At 51.8% G+C, this 15,398-nt stretch overlaps 1 protein-coding gene across 1 annotated transcript; it reads right to left on the bottom strand.

The window, feature by feature from the left end:
• Positions 1 to 2,833: 2,833 nt before the first annotated feature.
• On the bottom strand, positions 2,834 to 4,045 carry LOC129817901 (uncharacterized). The gene is made up of 2 exons (XM_055873499.1): positions 3,994 to 4,045; positions 2,834 to 3,807 (listed from the first exon to the last, which is right to left on the bottom strand). Exons 1-2 carry the CDS (start codon positions 4,043 to 4,045, stop codon positions 2,834 to 2,836), a joined length of 1,026 nt encoding a protein of 341 aa, XP_055729474.1.
• Positions 4,046 to 15,398: the final 11,353 nt, after the last annotated feature.

Raw genomic sequence — 15,398 nt, forward strand, 5'->3', positions numbered from 1 at the left:
GCTTTATTAGTCTTTCAGTTTTACATTGTTATTCCTTTTTTTTTCGTCTTATGTTTCTTGTGTAGTAAATATTTCTTTTTTTATTTTCATCGTTTTTTCCCCTGTGAAGCGCATCGTGTTGCATTCATGTCTGAAACTATGCTATATAAGTCAAGCTTGACTTGATGTATTACTCTGTTCCGGAATAAATGTTCTGTGGAATAACCCTGGTTCTTCCTCCACTGCAGCCTCCTCAACAGTTGAATTCCTTTGCAAAAACAATATTTTCATCCAGCCTTTGTGTCTTGTTGATATATTCATCTAATGATCAAACAGATTGGGGTTTTGGAAAAGTAGAAACTTTAGTTCAAACACCCCCATCTATTGGAAGTTTAGTGTCATTACAATGAGGAGGAAATCACCATTCAAAACAAAGGCTGGACGAGCATTTGGGGGGGGGGGTTCAGATGGACAAAGCTTATTACTCCAGAGGAAAAATTATTGATATTCAGACAATAGAATCTACAAAAGATCAACTGTAATCGTGGCATAGAGCTCCAGAAATAAACTAGTTTGTCATCACAGTGAGTCAGTGTCGTGATACTAGTCAGTGTAGTGCTACTAGTCAGTGTTACTAGCCAGTGTAGTGCTACTAGTCAGTGCTACTAGCCAGTGTAGTGCTACTAGTCAGTGCTACTAGTCAGTGTAGTGCACTAGTCAGTGCTACTAGTCAGTGTAGTGCTACTAGTCAGTGATACTAGTCAGTGCTACTAGTCAGTATAGTGCTACTAGTCAGTATAGTGCTACTAGTCAGTGTAGTGCTACTAATCAGTGTAGTGCTATTTGTCAGTGCTACTAGTCAGTGTAGAGCTACTAGTCAGTGCTACTAGGCAGTGTAGAGCTACTAGTCAGTGTAGTGTTACTAGTCAGTGTAGTGCTACTAGTCAGTGTAGTGCTACTAGTCAGTGTAGTACTACTAGTCAGTGTAGTGATACTAGTCAGTGGTACTAGTCAGTGTAGAGCTACTAGTCAGTGTAGTGATAATAGTCAGTGCTACTAGTCAGTGTAGTGCTACTAGTCAGTGTAGTGATACTAGTCAGTGTAGTGTTACTAGTCAGTGTAGTGCTACTAGTCAGTGTAGTGCTAGTAGTCAGTGTAGAGCTAATAGTCAGTGTAGAGCTACTAGTCAGTGCTACTAGTCAGTGTAGAGCTACTAGTCAGTGTAGTGATACTAGTCAGTGCTACAAGTCAGTGTAGTGCTACTAGTCAGTGTAGTGATACTAGTCAGTGTAGTGCTACTAGTCAGTGCTACTAGTCAGTGTAGTGATACTAGTCAGTATTACTAGTCAGTGTAGTGATACTAGTCAGTGTAGTGATACTAGTCAGTGCTACTAGTCAGTGTAGTGTTACTAGTCAGTGCTACTAGTCAGTGCAGTGCTACTAGTCAGTACTACTAGTCAGTGTAGTGCTACTAGTCAGTGCTACTAGTCAGTGCTACTAGTCAGTGTAGTGCTACTAGTCCGTGTAGTGCTACTAGAAGGTGCTACTAGTCAGTGCAGTGCTACTAGTCAGTACTACTAGTCAGTGTAGTGATACTAGTCAGTGCTACTAGTCAATGCAGTGCTACTAGTCAGTGCTACTAGTCAGTGTAGTGCTACTAGTCAGTGTAGTGCTACTAGTCAGTGTAGTGCTAGTAGTCAGTGCTACTAGTCAGTATAATGCTACTAGTCAGTGTAGTGCTACTAGTCAGTGTAGTGATACTAGTCAGTGCTACTAGTCAGTGCAGTGCTGCTAGTCAGTGCTACTAGTCAGTGCTACTAGTCAGTGTAGTGCTACTAGTCAGTGCTACTAGTCAGTGTAGTGCTAATAGTCAGTGTAGTGATACTAGTCAGTGCTACTAGTCAGTGCAGTGCTACTAGTCAGTGCTACTAGTCAGTGTAGTGCTACTAGTCAGTGTAGTGCTACTAGTCAGTGTAGTGATACTAGTCAGTGCTACTAGTCAGTGTAGTGCTACTAGTCAGTGTAGTGATACTAGTCAGTGCTACTAGTCAGTGCTACTAGTCAGTGCTACTAGTCAGTGTAGTGCTACTAGTCAGTGTAGTGCTACTAGTCAGTGTAGTGATACTAGTCAGTGCTAATTGTCAGTGTAGTGCTACTAGTCAGTGTAGTGATACTAGTCAGTGTAGAGCTACTAGTCAGTGCTAATTGTCAGTGCTACTAGTCAGTGTAGAGCTACTAGTCAGTGTAGTGCTAGTAGTCAGTGTAGTGCTACTAGTCAGTGTAGAGCTACTAGTCAGTGCTACTAGTCAGTGTAGTACTACTAGTCAGTGTAGAGCTACTAGTCAGTGCTACTAGTCAGTGTAGTGCTACTAGTCAGTGCTACTAGTCAGTGCTACTAGTCAGTGCTACTAGTCAGTGTAGTGCTACTAGTCAGTGTAGTGATACTAGTCAGTGCTACTAGTCAGTGCAGTGCTACTAGTCAGTGCTACTAGTCAGTGTAGTGCTACTAGTCAGTGTAGTGATACTAGTCAGTGCTACTAGTCAGTGTAGTGCTACTAGTCAGTGTAGTGATACTAGTCAGTGCTACTAGTCAGTGCTACTAATCAGTGTAGTGCTACGAGTCAGTGTAGTGCTACTAGTCAGTGTAGTGATACTAGTCAGTGCTAATTGTCAGTGTAGTGCTACTAGTCAGTGTAGTGCTAGTAGTCAGTGTAGTGCTACTAGTCAGTGTAGAGCTACTAGTCAGTGCTACTTGTCAGTGTAGTGCTACTAGTCAGTGTAGAGCTACTAGTCAGTGCTACTAGTCAGTGTAGTGTTACTAGTCAGTGTAGTGCTACTAGTCAGTGTAGTGCTACTAGTCAGTGCTACTAGTCTGAGGCTGAGGCTTACAGGTGGGGTAGGGAGCTGGCTGGGCCTCTGTTGTGAGGAGGGGAGGCTGAGGCTTAAAGCTGGGGTAGGGAGCTGGCTGGGCCTCTGTTGTGAGGAGGGGAGGCTGAAGCTTAAAGCTGGGGTAGGGAGCTGGCTGGGCCTCTGTTGTGAGGAGGGGAGGCTGAGGCTTAAAGCTGGGGTAGGGAGCTGGCTGGGCCTCTGTTGTGAGGAGGGGAGGCTGAGGCTTAAAGCTGGGGTAGGGAGCTGGCTGGGCCTCTGTTGTGAGGAGGGGAGGCTGAGGCTTAAAGCTGGGGTAGGGAGCTGGCTGGGCCTCTGTTGTGAGGAGGGGAGGCTGAGGCTTAAAGCTGGGGTAGGGAGCTGGCTGGGCCTTGGTTGTGAGGAGGGGAGGCTGAGACTTAAAGCTGGGGTAGGGAGCTGGCTGGGCCTCTGTTGTGAGGAGGGGAGGCTGAGGCTTAAAGCTGGGGTAGGGAGCTGGCTGGGCCTCTGTTTTGAGGAGGGGAGGCTGAGGCTTAAAGCTGGGGTAGGGAGCTGGCTGGGCCTCTGTTGTGAGGAGGGGAGGCTGAGGCTTAAAGCTGGGGTAGGGAGCTGGCTGGGCCTCTGTTGTGAGGAGGGGAGGCTGAAGCTTAAAGCTGGGGTAGGGAGCTGGCTGGGCCTCTGTGGTGAGGAGGGGAGGCTGAAGCTTAAAGCTGGGGTAGGGAGCTGGCTGGGCCTCTGTTGTGAGGAGGGGAGGCTGAAGCTTAAAGCTGGGGTAGGGAGCTGGCTTGGCCTCTGTTGTGAGGAGGGGAGGCTGAGGCTTAAAGCTGGGGTAGGGAGCTGGCTGGGCCTCTGTTGTGAGGAGGGGAGGCTGAAGCTTAAAGCTGGGGTAAGGAGCTGGCTGGGCCTCTGTTGTGAGGAGGGGAGGCTGAAGCTTAAAGCTGGGGTAGGGAGCTGGCTGGGCCTCTGTTGTGAGGAGGCTGAAGCTTAAAGCTGGGTTAGGGAGCTGGCTGGGTGTATTTACTCCCCCTGGTTGCTGCGAGCGGGGGGTCGGGCCCCCCTCCCTGGGTCAGCCTCAGCCCTCTCTGGCCCTCTCCCCCATATCCCTGGGGAAGGGAACTGGCTGGAAGTAATGGTGGCCCCTGGTGGCACTGGCCATCCCCCGGTGGTTGCCCCGCACCCGCTTCTGGGCGCCGGCCACCATCCCCCGGGGGTCGACCCACCCAGTCTCTGGAGTAGGACTCTAGAGAGTTTGCTTCCGGATATCGCGTGCATTCAAAATATTGAACGCACGCGATACACAGAACGCACCTAGTGCGGTATCCCAAACCTGCCGATGTTCCGTTGACAATGAACAACTTCAGAACACAAACAGTTTGAAGCATCGGAGGGAGACGTACGAGAGAAGTACTGCGTTATCTGTTGTAACAACTACCTGAAGCATCGGAGGGAGACGTACGAGAGAAGTACTGTGTTATCTGTTGTAACAACTACCTGAAGCATCGGAGGGAGACGTACGAGAGAAGTACTGTGTTATCTGTTGTAACAACTACCTGAAGCATCGGAGGGAGACGTACGAGAGAAGTACTGTGTTATCTGTTGTAACAACTACCTGAAGCATCGGAGGGAGACGTACGAGAGAAGTACTGCGTTTTCTGTTGTAACAACTACCTGAAGCATCGGAGGGAGACGTACGAGAGAAGTACTGTGTTATCTGTTGTAACAACTACCTGAAGCATCGGAGGGAGACGTACGAGAGAAGTACTGCGTTTTCTGTTGTAACAACTACCTGAAGCATCGGAGGGAGACGTACGAGAGAAGTACTGCGTTTTCTGTTGTAACAACTACCTGAAGCATCGGAGGGAGACGTACGAGAGAAGTACTGCGTTTTCTGTTGTACTACCTAGATCCAGTAGTCAACACACCAGTACATTTCAGGGTAGCACTGAAACAATTATCTACCACTTGTACATTTGTGTTGTTGTTTTGTAAAGTTGTTTTCTGAGCGTAATAACTTAGAAGTCTGGGTCAAGCTTTTATTATTTAAATAAATGCAGCGTTGAGTTTTTTCATATCCACTTACTTGTAATATTCTCCAGCTGCCACTAGATGGCGTAGAAACTAAATAAAAACATGTTTACTGTGGCGACTTCACATGAAATCTACTTTCCCTCCCAGTCAGCAAAAAGGGTTGAAAATACTTTTTCAATGGCAAAACGGGTTGAAAAGACGTCATATGAATCAGTTTTGGCCACTGGGCCGGATGCAGCCAGCTTACTGAATTCACCAAGATCATCGTTTTCAGATTAGTTGCTTTGTGTCTTCACAAAAAAAATAGGCCTATCTATTTTCACTCCATCAAAATGAGCGTTGTTTCTCTCAATGTATGTGGCAGTTTTTAATCTGTCTCTCTGTTTTGTGTGTGTTACAGGGGTATTACAACGTCACAGTACAAATATCAACAACCCATTCTCACATTTTCAATGTTAAAGTCTATTGTTTCATGACTAATTAATTTAAATAATTACAATACCTTGGTGATAGTGTTACTAAGCGATATTAGAACGGAGGATTTGTCTTCATGACGTAAGAGGTCATCTCTATTTACTATTTTCCCACCCACTCCAGAAAACTCGCTTCCGATTGGACTCTGCTCTGTTACCAGGGTAACCAAATGTTTTGGCATTACATCCAAGGAGAGGGCAGGGTTAAGAGCTGGTGAAGTAATGAGCATGGTTTATACCCCTCTCCTCTCCTCTTTCTGGGTTACCACCTTCTACTACTACCATTACTTCTGGTTTACCGCCTTCTGAGTTACCGCCTTCTGGGTTACCGCCTTCAGGGTTACCGCCTTCAGGGTTACCGCCTTCAGGGTTACCGCCTTCTGGGTTACCGCTCTCTGGGTTACCGCCTTCAGGGTTACCGCCTTCAGGGTTACCGCCTTCTGAGTTACCGCCTTCTGGTTTACCGCCTTCTGAGTTACCGCCTTTAGGGTTACCGCCTTCAGGGTTACCGCCTTCAGGGTTACCGCCTTCAGGGTTACCGCCTTCAGGGTTACCGCCTTCAGGGTTACCGCCTTCAGGGTTACCGCCTTCTGAGTTACCGCCTTCTGAGTTACCGCCTTCAGGGTTACCGCCTTCAGGGTTACCGCCTTCAGGGTTACCGCCTTCTGAGTTACCACCTTCTGAGCTACCGCCTTCTGGGTTACCGCCTTCTGAGTTACCGCCTTCTGGGTTACCGCCTTCTGAGTTACCGCCTTCTGGGTTACCGCCTTCTGAGTTACCGCCTTCTGGGTTACCGCCTTCTGGGTTACCGCCTTCTGGGTTACCGCCTTCTGAGTTACCGCCTTCAGGGTTACCGCCTTCTGAGTTACCGCCTTCTGGGTTACCGCCTTCAGGGTTACTGCCTTCTGCAGTAGTAGTAGTAGTGGTGGTTTTAGTAGTAGGAATAATAGTAGTAATAATAATAGTATTGATAATAGTAGTAGAAGTAGAAGTAATTGTAGCAGCAGTTGTAATAGTAGTAATTGTAGTAGTAGTAATGGTAATGGCAGTAGTATTAGTAGTAATGGAGGTAGTAGTGGTAGTAGTAGTGGTAGTAGTAGTAGTTGCTGTAATAGTGGTAGTAGTGGAATAGTATTAATAGTAATGGTAGTAGTAGTGGTAGTAGTAGTATTAGTAATAATAATAGTATAATTAATAGTAGTAGTATTAGTAATATTAGTAGTAGTAGTAGTAGTAGTATTGTTAGTAATATTAGTAGTAGTAGTAGTTGCAGTAATAATAGTAGCAGTAGCAGTAATAGTAGGTGAAGTAATAATATTAGTAGTAGTAGTATCAGTAATATTAGTAGTGGTAGTAGTAGTAGTATTAATACTATTAGTAGTAGTAGTAGTAGTATTAATAGTAGTAGTGGTAGTATTAATACTATTAGTAGTAGTAGTCATAGTAGTATCAATACTATTAGTAGTAGTAGTAGTAGTATTAATAGTAGTAGTGGTAGTATTAATACTATTAGTAGTAGTAGTCATAGTAGTAGCAATACTATTAGCAGTGGTAGTAGTAGAAGTAGTATTAATACTATTAGTAGTAGTAGTCATAGTAGTATTAATAATATTAGTAGTAGTATTAATAATATTGGTAGTAGTAGTAGTATTATTAATAATATTAGTAGTAGTAGTATTAATAATATTAGTAGTAGTAGTATTAATAATATTAGTAGCAGTGGTATTATTAATACTAGTAGTAGTAGTAGTAGTAGTATTAATAGTAGTAGTAGTAGTAGTAGTAGTAGTAGTGGTAGTAATAAGGAGATTCCCCTGAGATGTTTCCATGCGATGTGTAATTGTGTATTCCTGAAGTGGACGGGGGAGAGCAGCAGCCTGAAGGAGAAGTAGGTCAATGGGAAGAAGATTTAAAATATTAATCACTAGTACACACACACACCTATGCACGCACACACACACACAGAGACAAATACACACTTCTTTGCCTGCGAGGATGACTAGCATGGTTCATCTCCCTGTCGATGGTTCAGCTCCCTGTCGATGGTTCAGCTCCCTGTCGATGGTTCAGCTCCCTGTCGATGGTTCAGCCCCCTGTCGTCGGTTCAGCCCCCTGTCGTCGGTTCAGCCCCCTGTCGGTTCAGCTCCCTGTCGACGGTTCAGCTCCCTGTCGATGGTTCAGCCCCCTGTCGGTTCAGCTCCCTGTCGATGGTTCAGCCCCCTGTCGACGGTTCAGCTCCCTGTCGACGGTTCAGCTCCCTGTCGTCGGTTCAGCTCCCTGTCGTCGGTTCAGCCCCCTGTCGGTTCGGCCCCCTGTCGGTTCAGCCCCCTGTCGGTTCAGCTCCCTGTCGGTTCAGCTCCCTGTCGGTTCAGCCCCCTGTCGGTTCAGCTCCATGTCGGTTCAGCTCCCTGTCGTCGGTTCAGCCCCCTGTCGGTTCAGCCCCCTGTCGGTTCAGCTCCCTGTCGATGGTTCAGCTCCCTGTCGGTTCAGCCCCCTGTCGGTTCAGCTCCCTATCGGTTCAGCCCCCTGTCGGTTCAGCCCCCTGTCGGTTCAGCTCCCTGTCGATGGTTCAGCCCCCTGTCGGTTCAGCCCCCTGTCGGTTCAGCTCCCTGTCGATGGTTCAGCCCCCTGTCGGTTCAGCCGCCTGTCGGTTCAGCTCCCTGTCGATGGTTCAGCCCCCTGTCGATGGTTCAGCCCCCTGTCGATGGTTCAGCTCCCTGTCGATGGTTCAGCTCCCTGTCGATGGTTCAGCTCCCTGTCGATGGTTCAGCTCCCTGTCGATGGTTCAGCTCCCTGTCGATGGTTCAGCTCCCTGTCGACGGTTCAGCTCCCTGTCGACGGTTCAGCTCCCTGTCGACGGTTCAGCTCCCTGTCGACGGTTCAGCTCCCTGTCGACGGTTCAGCTCCCTGTCGACGGTTCAGCTCCCTGTCGACGGTTCAGCTCCCTGTCGACGGTTCAGCTCCCTGTCGACGGTTCAGCTCCCTGTCGGTTCAGCTCCCTGTCGATGGTTCAGCTCCCTGTCGATGGTTCAGCTCCCTGTCGACGGTTCAGCTCCCTGTCGATGGTTCAGCTCCCTGTCGGTTCAGCTCCCTGTCGATGGTTCAGCTCCCTGCCGATGGTTCAGCTCCCTGTCGATGGTTCAGCTCCCTGTCGACGGTTCAGCTCCCTGTCGACGGTTCAGCTCCCTGTCGATGGTTCAGCTCCCTGTCGTCGGTTCAGCTCCCTGTCGATGGTTCAGCTCCCTGTCGACGGTTCAGCTCCCTGTCGGTTCAGCTCCCTGTCGATGGTTCAGCTCCCTGTCGACGGTTCAGCTCCCTGTCGACGGTTCAGCTCCCTGTCGGTTCAGCTCCCTGTCGATGGTTCAGCTCCCTGTCGATGGTTCAGCTCCCTGTCGACGGTTCAGCTCCCTGTCGATGGTTCAGCTCCCTGTCGTCGGTTCAGCTCCCTGTCGATGGTTCAGCTCCCTGTCGTCGGTTCAGCTCCCTGTCGATGGTTCAGCTCCCTGTCGACGGTTCAGCTCCCTGTCGGTTCAGCTCCCTGTCGATGGTTCAGCTCCCTGTCGACGGTTCAGCTCCCTGTCGACGGTTCAGCTCCCTGTCGGTTCAGCTCCCTGTGGACGGTTCAGCTCCCTGTCGGTTCAGCTCCCTGTCGACAGTTCAGCTCCCTGTCGACGGTTCAGCTCCCTGTCGATGTCCCTGTCGACGGTTCAGCTCCCTGTCGACGGTTCAGCTCCCTGTCGACGGTTCAGCTCCCTGTCGGTTCAGCTCCCTGTCGATGTCCCTGTCGACGGTTCAGCTCCCTGTCGGTTCAGCTCCCTGTCGATGTCCCTGTCGATGGTTCAGCTCCCTGTCGACGGTTCAGCTCCCTGTCGACGGTTCAGCTCCCTGTCGACGGTTCAGCTCCCTGTCGACGGTTCAGCTCCCTGTCGACGGTTCAGCTCCCTGTCGACGGTTCAGCTCCCTGTCGGTTCAGCTCCCTGTCGATGGTTCAGCTCCCTGTCGATGGTTCAGCTCCCTGTCGTCGGTTCAGCTCCCTGTCGATGGTTCAGCTCCCTGTCGATGGTTCAGCCCCCTGTCGGTTCAGCTCCCTGTCGATGGTTCAGCTCCCTGTCGATGGTTCAGCTCCCTGTCGATGGTTCAGCATGTAGAATAAGAAGCTGAAGGATGGACAAGGTTCTCACATGGTATAATGCTGGTTAGGACAGTGGAGATTTGGAGAGTCAAGCATGCAGTGCCCTCTTTACCCACAATGCATCAATTTCCCCCCCGCAGTGAAACCAAATTATAACCACTGAGGAGACATTAAGCAAGATCCTATTTCTCACGCTGCTCTACCCCTCTCTCTCCACCTCTCTCTCTCTCTCATTCACTCTCCCTCTCTCCATATCGTTCCCTCTCCTCTTACCCACTCTACCAGTTCTAATCCTTATTCTTTCATACGCTCACTTCATTTTATATCTTACTTTATACCCTCCCTCCATCCCTTCCCCCTTCCCTCCTCTCTCCATGTCTCGTTCCATCCCTTCCCCCTTCCGACCATCTCTCCTCTCTCCATATCTCGTTCCATCCCTTCCCCCTGCCGACCATCTCTCCTCTCTCCATATCTCGTTCCATCTCTCTCTCTCTCTCTCTCTCTCTCTCTCTCTCTCTCTCTCTCTCTCTCTCTCTCTCTCTCTCTCTCTCTCTCTCTCTCTCTCTCTCTCTCTCTCTCTGTGTGTGTTTCCAGCCTGATGGCGCTGGGTCGCTAGCTGTGTGTCTAAATGTGCTGCTATCTTAATGACTTACCGGGCAGGGCAGCGTAAAGCGTTCCCCCAGCGTTCGACTGATGATGTCATCAGTTTTAGCGTGGAGGGAGACAGACAGACAGGAAGTGAAGGACATAGTGAATCTAAACTATAGCCAAGTGTCACTCCATCTCTCATCTCTCAGAAACCATTTTACACAACTCTCTCTTTCTCTCTCCCCACTATCAAAAATCCAACCATACACATGATGAATCACTCAATCCACCAGAGAGGAAAAAGAGAGGGAGAGAGAGACAGTGAGAGAGGATGAGAGAGAGGAGGGAGAGAGGATGGAGAGAGAGGAGGGAAAGAGAGGATGGAAAGAGAGGATGGAGAGAGAGAGAGTATGAAGGGGGAAGAGGGTGGAGAGGGGAGAGCGAGAAAGAATGGAGAGAATGGGGGAGAGAGGAGAGAGAGGGAGAGATGATGGAGAGAGGATGGAGAGAGAGGAGGGAAAGAGGATGGAAAGAGAGGATGGAGAGAGAGAGAGTATGTAGGGAGGAGAGCGAGAAAAGATGGAGCGAATGGGGGAGAGAGGAGAGAGAGAGGATGAGAGAGAGGAGGGAGTAATTCTCCTCACATTCACCTTGCAGTGACAGTTATTTAGCCTGTGTTCGCACTCCCAGACAGCCCAGGCACGAGAAAGTGGGTCACTGGGTTAAAGGCACAGCTACGCAGTTCCCCCCATTCAAGCATCTATCACTCCCTCACCACAGAGAGCAGTATCACTCCTCCCCCACCAGAGAGCAGTATCACTCCTCCCCACCACAGAGAGCAGAATCACTCCTCCCCCACCAGAGAGCAGTATCACTCCTCCCCCACCACAGCGAGCAGTATCACTCCTCCCCCACCAGAGAGCAGTATCACTCCTCCCCCACCACAGAGAGCAGTATCACTCCTCCCCCACCACAGAGAGCAGTATCACTCCTCCCCCACCAGAGAGCAGTATCACTCCTCCCCCACCACAGAGAGCAGTATCACTCCTCCCCACCACAGAGAGCAGTATCACTCCTCCCCCACCAGAGAGCAGTATCACTCCTCCCCCACCACAGAGAGCAGTATGACTCCTCCCCCACCACAGAGAGCAGTATCACTCCTCCCCCACCAGAGAGCAGTATCACTCCTCCCCACCACAGAGAGCAGAATCACTCCTCCCCCACCACAGAGAGCAGTATCACTCCTCCCCCACCAGAGAGCAGTATCACTCCTCCCCACCACAGAGAGCAGAATCACTCCTCCCCCACCACAGAGAGCAGTATCACTCCTCCCCACCACAGAGAGCAGAATCACTCCTCCCCCACCAGAGAGCAGAATAACTCCTCCCCCACCACAGAGAGCAGTATCACTCCTCCCCCACCACAGAGAGCAGTATCACTCCTCCCCCACCACAGAGAGCAGTATCACTCCTCCCCCACCACAGAGAGCAGTATCACTCCTCCCCCACCACAGAGAGCATTATCACTCCTCCCCCACCACAGAGAGCAGTATCACTCCTCCCCCACCGCAGAGAGCAGTATCACTCCTCCCCCACCACAGAGAGCATTATCACCCCTCCCCCACCGCAGAGAGCAGTATCACTCCTCCCCCACCACAGAGAGCAGTATCACTCCTCCCCCACCACAGAGAGCAGTATCACTCCTCCTCCCCCACCAGAGAGCAGTATCACTCCTCCTTCCCCACAGAGAGCAGTATCACTCCTCCCCCACCGCAGAGAGCAGTATCACTCCTCCCCCACCGCAGAGAGCAGTATCACTCCTCCCCCACCACAGAGAGCAGTATCACTCCTCCCCCACCACAGAGAGCAGTATCAATCCTCCCCCACCGCAGAGAGCAGTATCACTCCTCCCCCACCACAGAGAGCGGTATCACTCCTCCCCCACCAGAGAGCAGTATCACTCCTCCTCCCCCACCGCAGAGAGCAGTATCACTCCTCCCCCACCACAGAGAGCAGTATCACTCCTCCTCCCCCACCAGAGAGCAGTATCACTCCTCCCCCACCACAGAGAGCAGTATCACTCCTCCCCCACCACAGAGAGCAGTATCACTAATCCCCCACCACAGAGAGCGTTATCACTCCTCCCCCACCACAGAGAGCAGTATCACTCCTCCTCCCCCACCAGAGAGCAGTATCACTCCTCCCCCACCACAGAGAGCAGTATCACTCCTCCCCCACCACAGAGAGCAGTATCACTAATCCCCAACCACAGAGAGCGGTATCACTCCTCCCCCACCACAGAGAGCAGTATCACTCCTCCCCCACCAGAGAGCAGTATCACTCCTCCCCACCACAGAGAGCAGAATCACTCCTCCCCCACCAGAGAGCAGTATCACTAATCCCCCACCACAGAGAGCAGTATCACTCCTCCCCCACCACAGAGAGCAGTATCACTCCTCCCCCACCACAGAGAGCAGTATCACTCCTCCCCCACCACAGAGAGCAGTATCACTCCTCCCCCACCAGAGAGCAGTATCACTCCTCCCCCACCACAGAGAGCAGTATCACTCCTCCCCACCACAGAGAGCAGTATCACTCCTCCCCCACCAGAGAGCAGTATCACTCCTCCCCCACCACAGAGAGCAGTATGACTCCTCCCCCACCACAGAGAGCAGTATCACTCCTCCCCCACCAGAGAGCAGTATCACTCCTCCCCACCACAGAGAGCAGAATCACTCCTCCCCCACCACAGAGAGCAGTATCACTCCTCCCCCACCAGAGAGCAGTATCACTCCTCCCCACCACAGAGAGCAGAATCACTCCTCCCCCACCACAGAGAGCAGTATCACTCCTCCCCACCACAGAGAGCAGAATCACTCCTCCCCCACCAGAGAGCAGAATAACTCCTCCCCCACCACAGAGAGCAGTATCACTCCTCCCCCACCACAGAGAGCAGTATCACTCCTCCCCCACCACAGAGAGCAGTATCACTCCTCCCCCACCACAGAGAGCAGTATCACTCCTCCCCCACCACAGAGAGCATTATCACTCCTCCCCCACCACAGAGAGCAGTATCACTCCTCCCCCACCGCAGAGAGCAGTATCACTCCTCCCCCACCACAGAGAGCATTATCACTCCTCCCCCACCGCAGAGAGCAGTATCACTCCTCCCCCACCACAGAGAGCAGTATCACTCCTCCCCCACCACAGAGAGCAGTATCACTCCTCCTCCCCCACCAGAGAGCAGTATCACTCCTCCTTCCCCACAGAGAGCAGTATCACTCCTCCCCCACCGCAGAGAGCAGTATCACTCCTCCCCCACCGCAGAGAGCAGTATCACTCCTCCCCCACCACAGAGAGCAGTATCACTCCTCCCCCACCACAGAGAGCAGTATCAATCCTCCCCCACCGCAGAGAGCAGTATCACTCCTCCCCCACCACAGAGAGCGGTATCACTCCTCCTCCCCCACCGCAGAGAGCAGTTTCACTCCTCCCCCACCGCAGAGAGCATTATCACTCCTCCCCACCACAGAGAGCAGTATCACTCCTCCTCCCCCACCAGAGAGCAGTATCACTACTCCCCCACCACAGAGAGCAGTATCACTCCTCCCCCACCACAGAGAGCAGTATCACTCCTCCCCCACCACAGAGAGCAGTATAACTCCTCCCCCACCACAGAGAGCGGTATCACTCCTCCCCCACCACAGAGAGCAGTATCACTCCTCCCCCACCAGAGAGCAGTATCACTCCTCCCCCACCACAGAGAGCAGTATCAATCCTCCCCCACCACAGAGAGCGGTATCACTAATCCCCAACCACAGAGAGCGGTATCACTCCTCCCCCACCACAGAGAGCAGTATCACTCCTCCCCCACCACAGAGAGCAGTATCACTCCTCCCCCACCAGAGAGCAGTATCACTCCTCCCCCACCACAGAGAGCAGTATCACTCCTCCCCACCACAGAGAGCAGTATCACTCCTCCCCCACCAGAGAGCAGTATCACTCCTCCCCCACCACAGAGAGCAGTATGACTCCTCCCCCACCACAGAGAGCAGTATCACTCCTCCCCCACCAGAGAGCAGTATCACTCCTCCCCACCACAGAGAGCAGAATCACTCCTCCCCCACCACAGAGAGCAGTATCACTCCTCCCCCACCAGAGAGCAGTATCACTCCTCCCCACCACAGAGAGCAGAATCACTCCTCCCCCACCACAGAGAGCAGTATCACTCCTCCCCACCACAGAGAGCAGAATCACTCCTCCCCCACCAGAGAGCAGAATAACTCCTCCCCCACCACAGAGAGCAGTATCACTCCTCCCCCACCACAGAGAGCAGTATCACTCCTCCCCCACCACAGAGAGCAGTATCACTCCTCCCCCACCACAGAGAGCAGTATCACCTCCTCCCCCACCACAGAGAGCATTATCACTCCTCCCCCACCACAGAGAGCAGTATCACTCCTCCCCCACCGCAGAGAGCAGTATCACTCCTCCCCCACCACAGAGAGCATTATCACTCCTCCCCCACCGCAGAGAGCAGTATCACTCCTCCCCCACCACAGAGAGCAGTATCACTACTCCCCCACCACAGAGAGCATTATCACTCCTCCCCCACCGCAGAGAGCAGTATCACTCCTCCCCCACCACAGAGAGCAGTATCACTCCTCCCCCACCACAGAGAGCAGTATCACTCCTCCTCCCCCACCAGAGAGCAGTATCACTCCTCCTTCCCCACAGAGAGCAGTATCACTCCTCCCCCACCGCAGAGAGCAGTATCACTCCTCCCCCACCGCAGAGAGCAGTGTCACTCCTCCCCCACCACAGAGAGCAGTATCACTCCTCCCCCACCACAGAGAGCAGTATCAATCCTCCCCCACCGCAGAGAGCAGTATCACTCCTCCCCCACCACAGAGAGCGGTATCACTCCTCCCCCACCAGAGAGCAGTATCACTCCTCCTCCCCCACCGCAGAGAGCAGTATCACTCCTCCCCCACCACAGAGAGCAGTATCACTCCTCCTCCCCCACCAGAGAGCAGTATCACTCCTCCCCCACCACAGAGAGCAGTATCACTCCTCCCCCACCACAGAGAGCAGCATCACTAATCCCCCACCACAGAGAGCGTTATCACTCCTCCCCCACCACAGAGAGCAGTATCACTCCTCCTCCCCCACCAGAGAGCAGTATCACTCCTCCCCCACCACAGAGTGCAGTATCACTCCTCCCCCACCACAGAGAACAGTATCACTAATCCCCAACCACAGAGAGCGGTATCACTCCTCCCCCACCACAGAGAGCAGTATCACTCCTCCCCCACCAGAGAGCAGTATCACTCC

The sequence above is a fragment of the Salvelinus fontinalis genome, chromosome 20 (genome assembly GCF_029448725.1).
Source record: "Salvelinus fontinalis isolate EN_2023a chromosome 20, ASM2944872v1, whole genome shotgun sequence".
NCBI classification, from domain to species: Eukaryota; Metazoa; Chordata; class Actinopteri; order Salmoniformes; family Salmonidae; genus Salvelinus; species Salvelinus fontinalis.

Bases quoted from the DNA above. Each gene is read 5' to 3' on its own strand.
- LOC129817901 (XM_055873499.1), bottom strand. From the start codon at position 4,045: ATGGTGGCCGGCGCCCAGAAGCGGGTGCGGGGCAACCACCGGGGGATG. The intron at 3,808-3,993 runs GTGCCACCAGGG...TCCTCACAACAG, and splicing joins CAACCACCGGGGGATGGCCA to AGGCCCAGCCAGCTCCCTAC.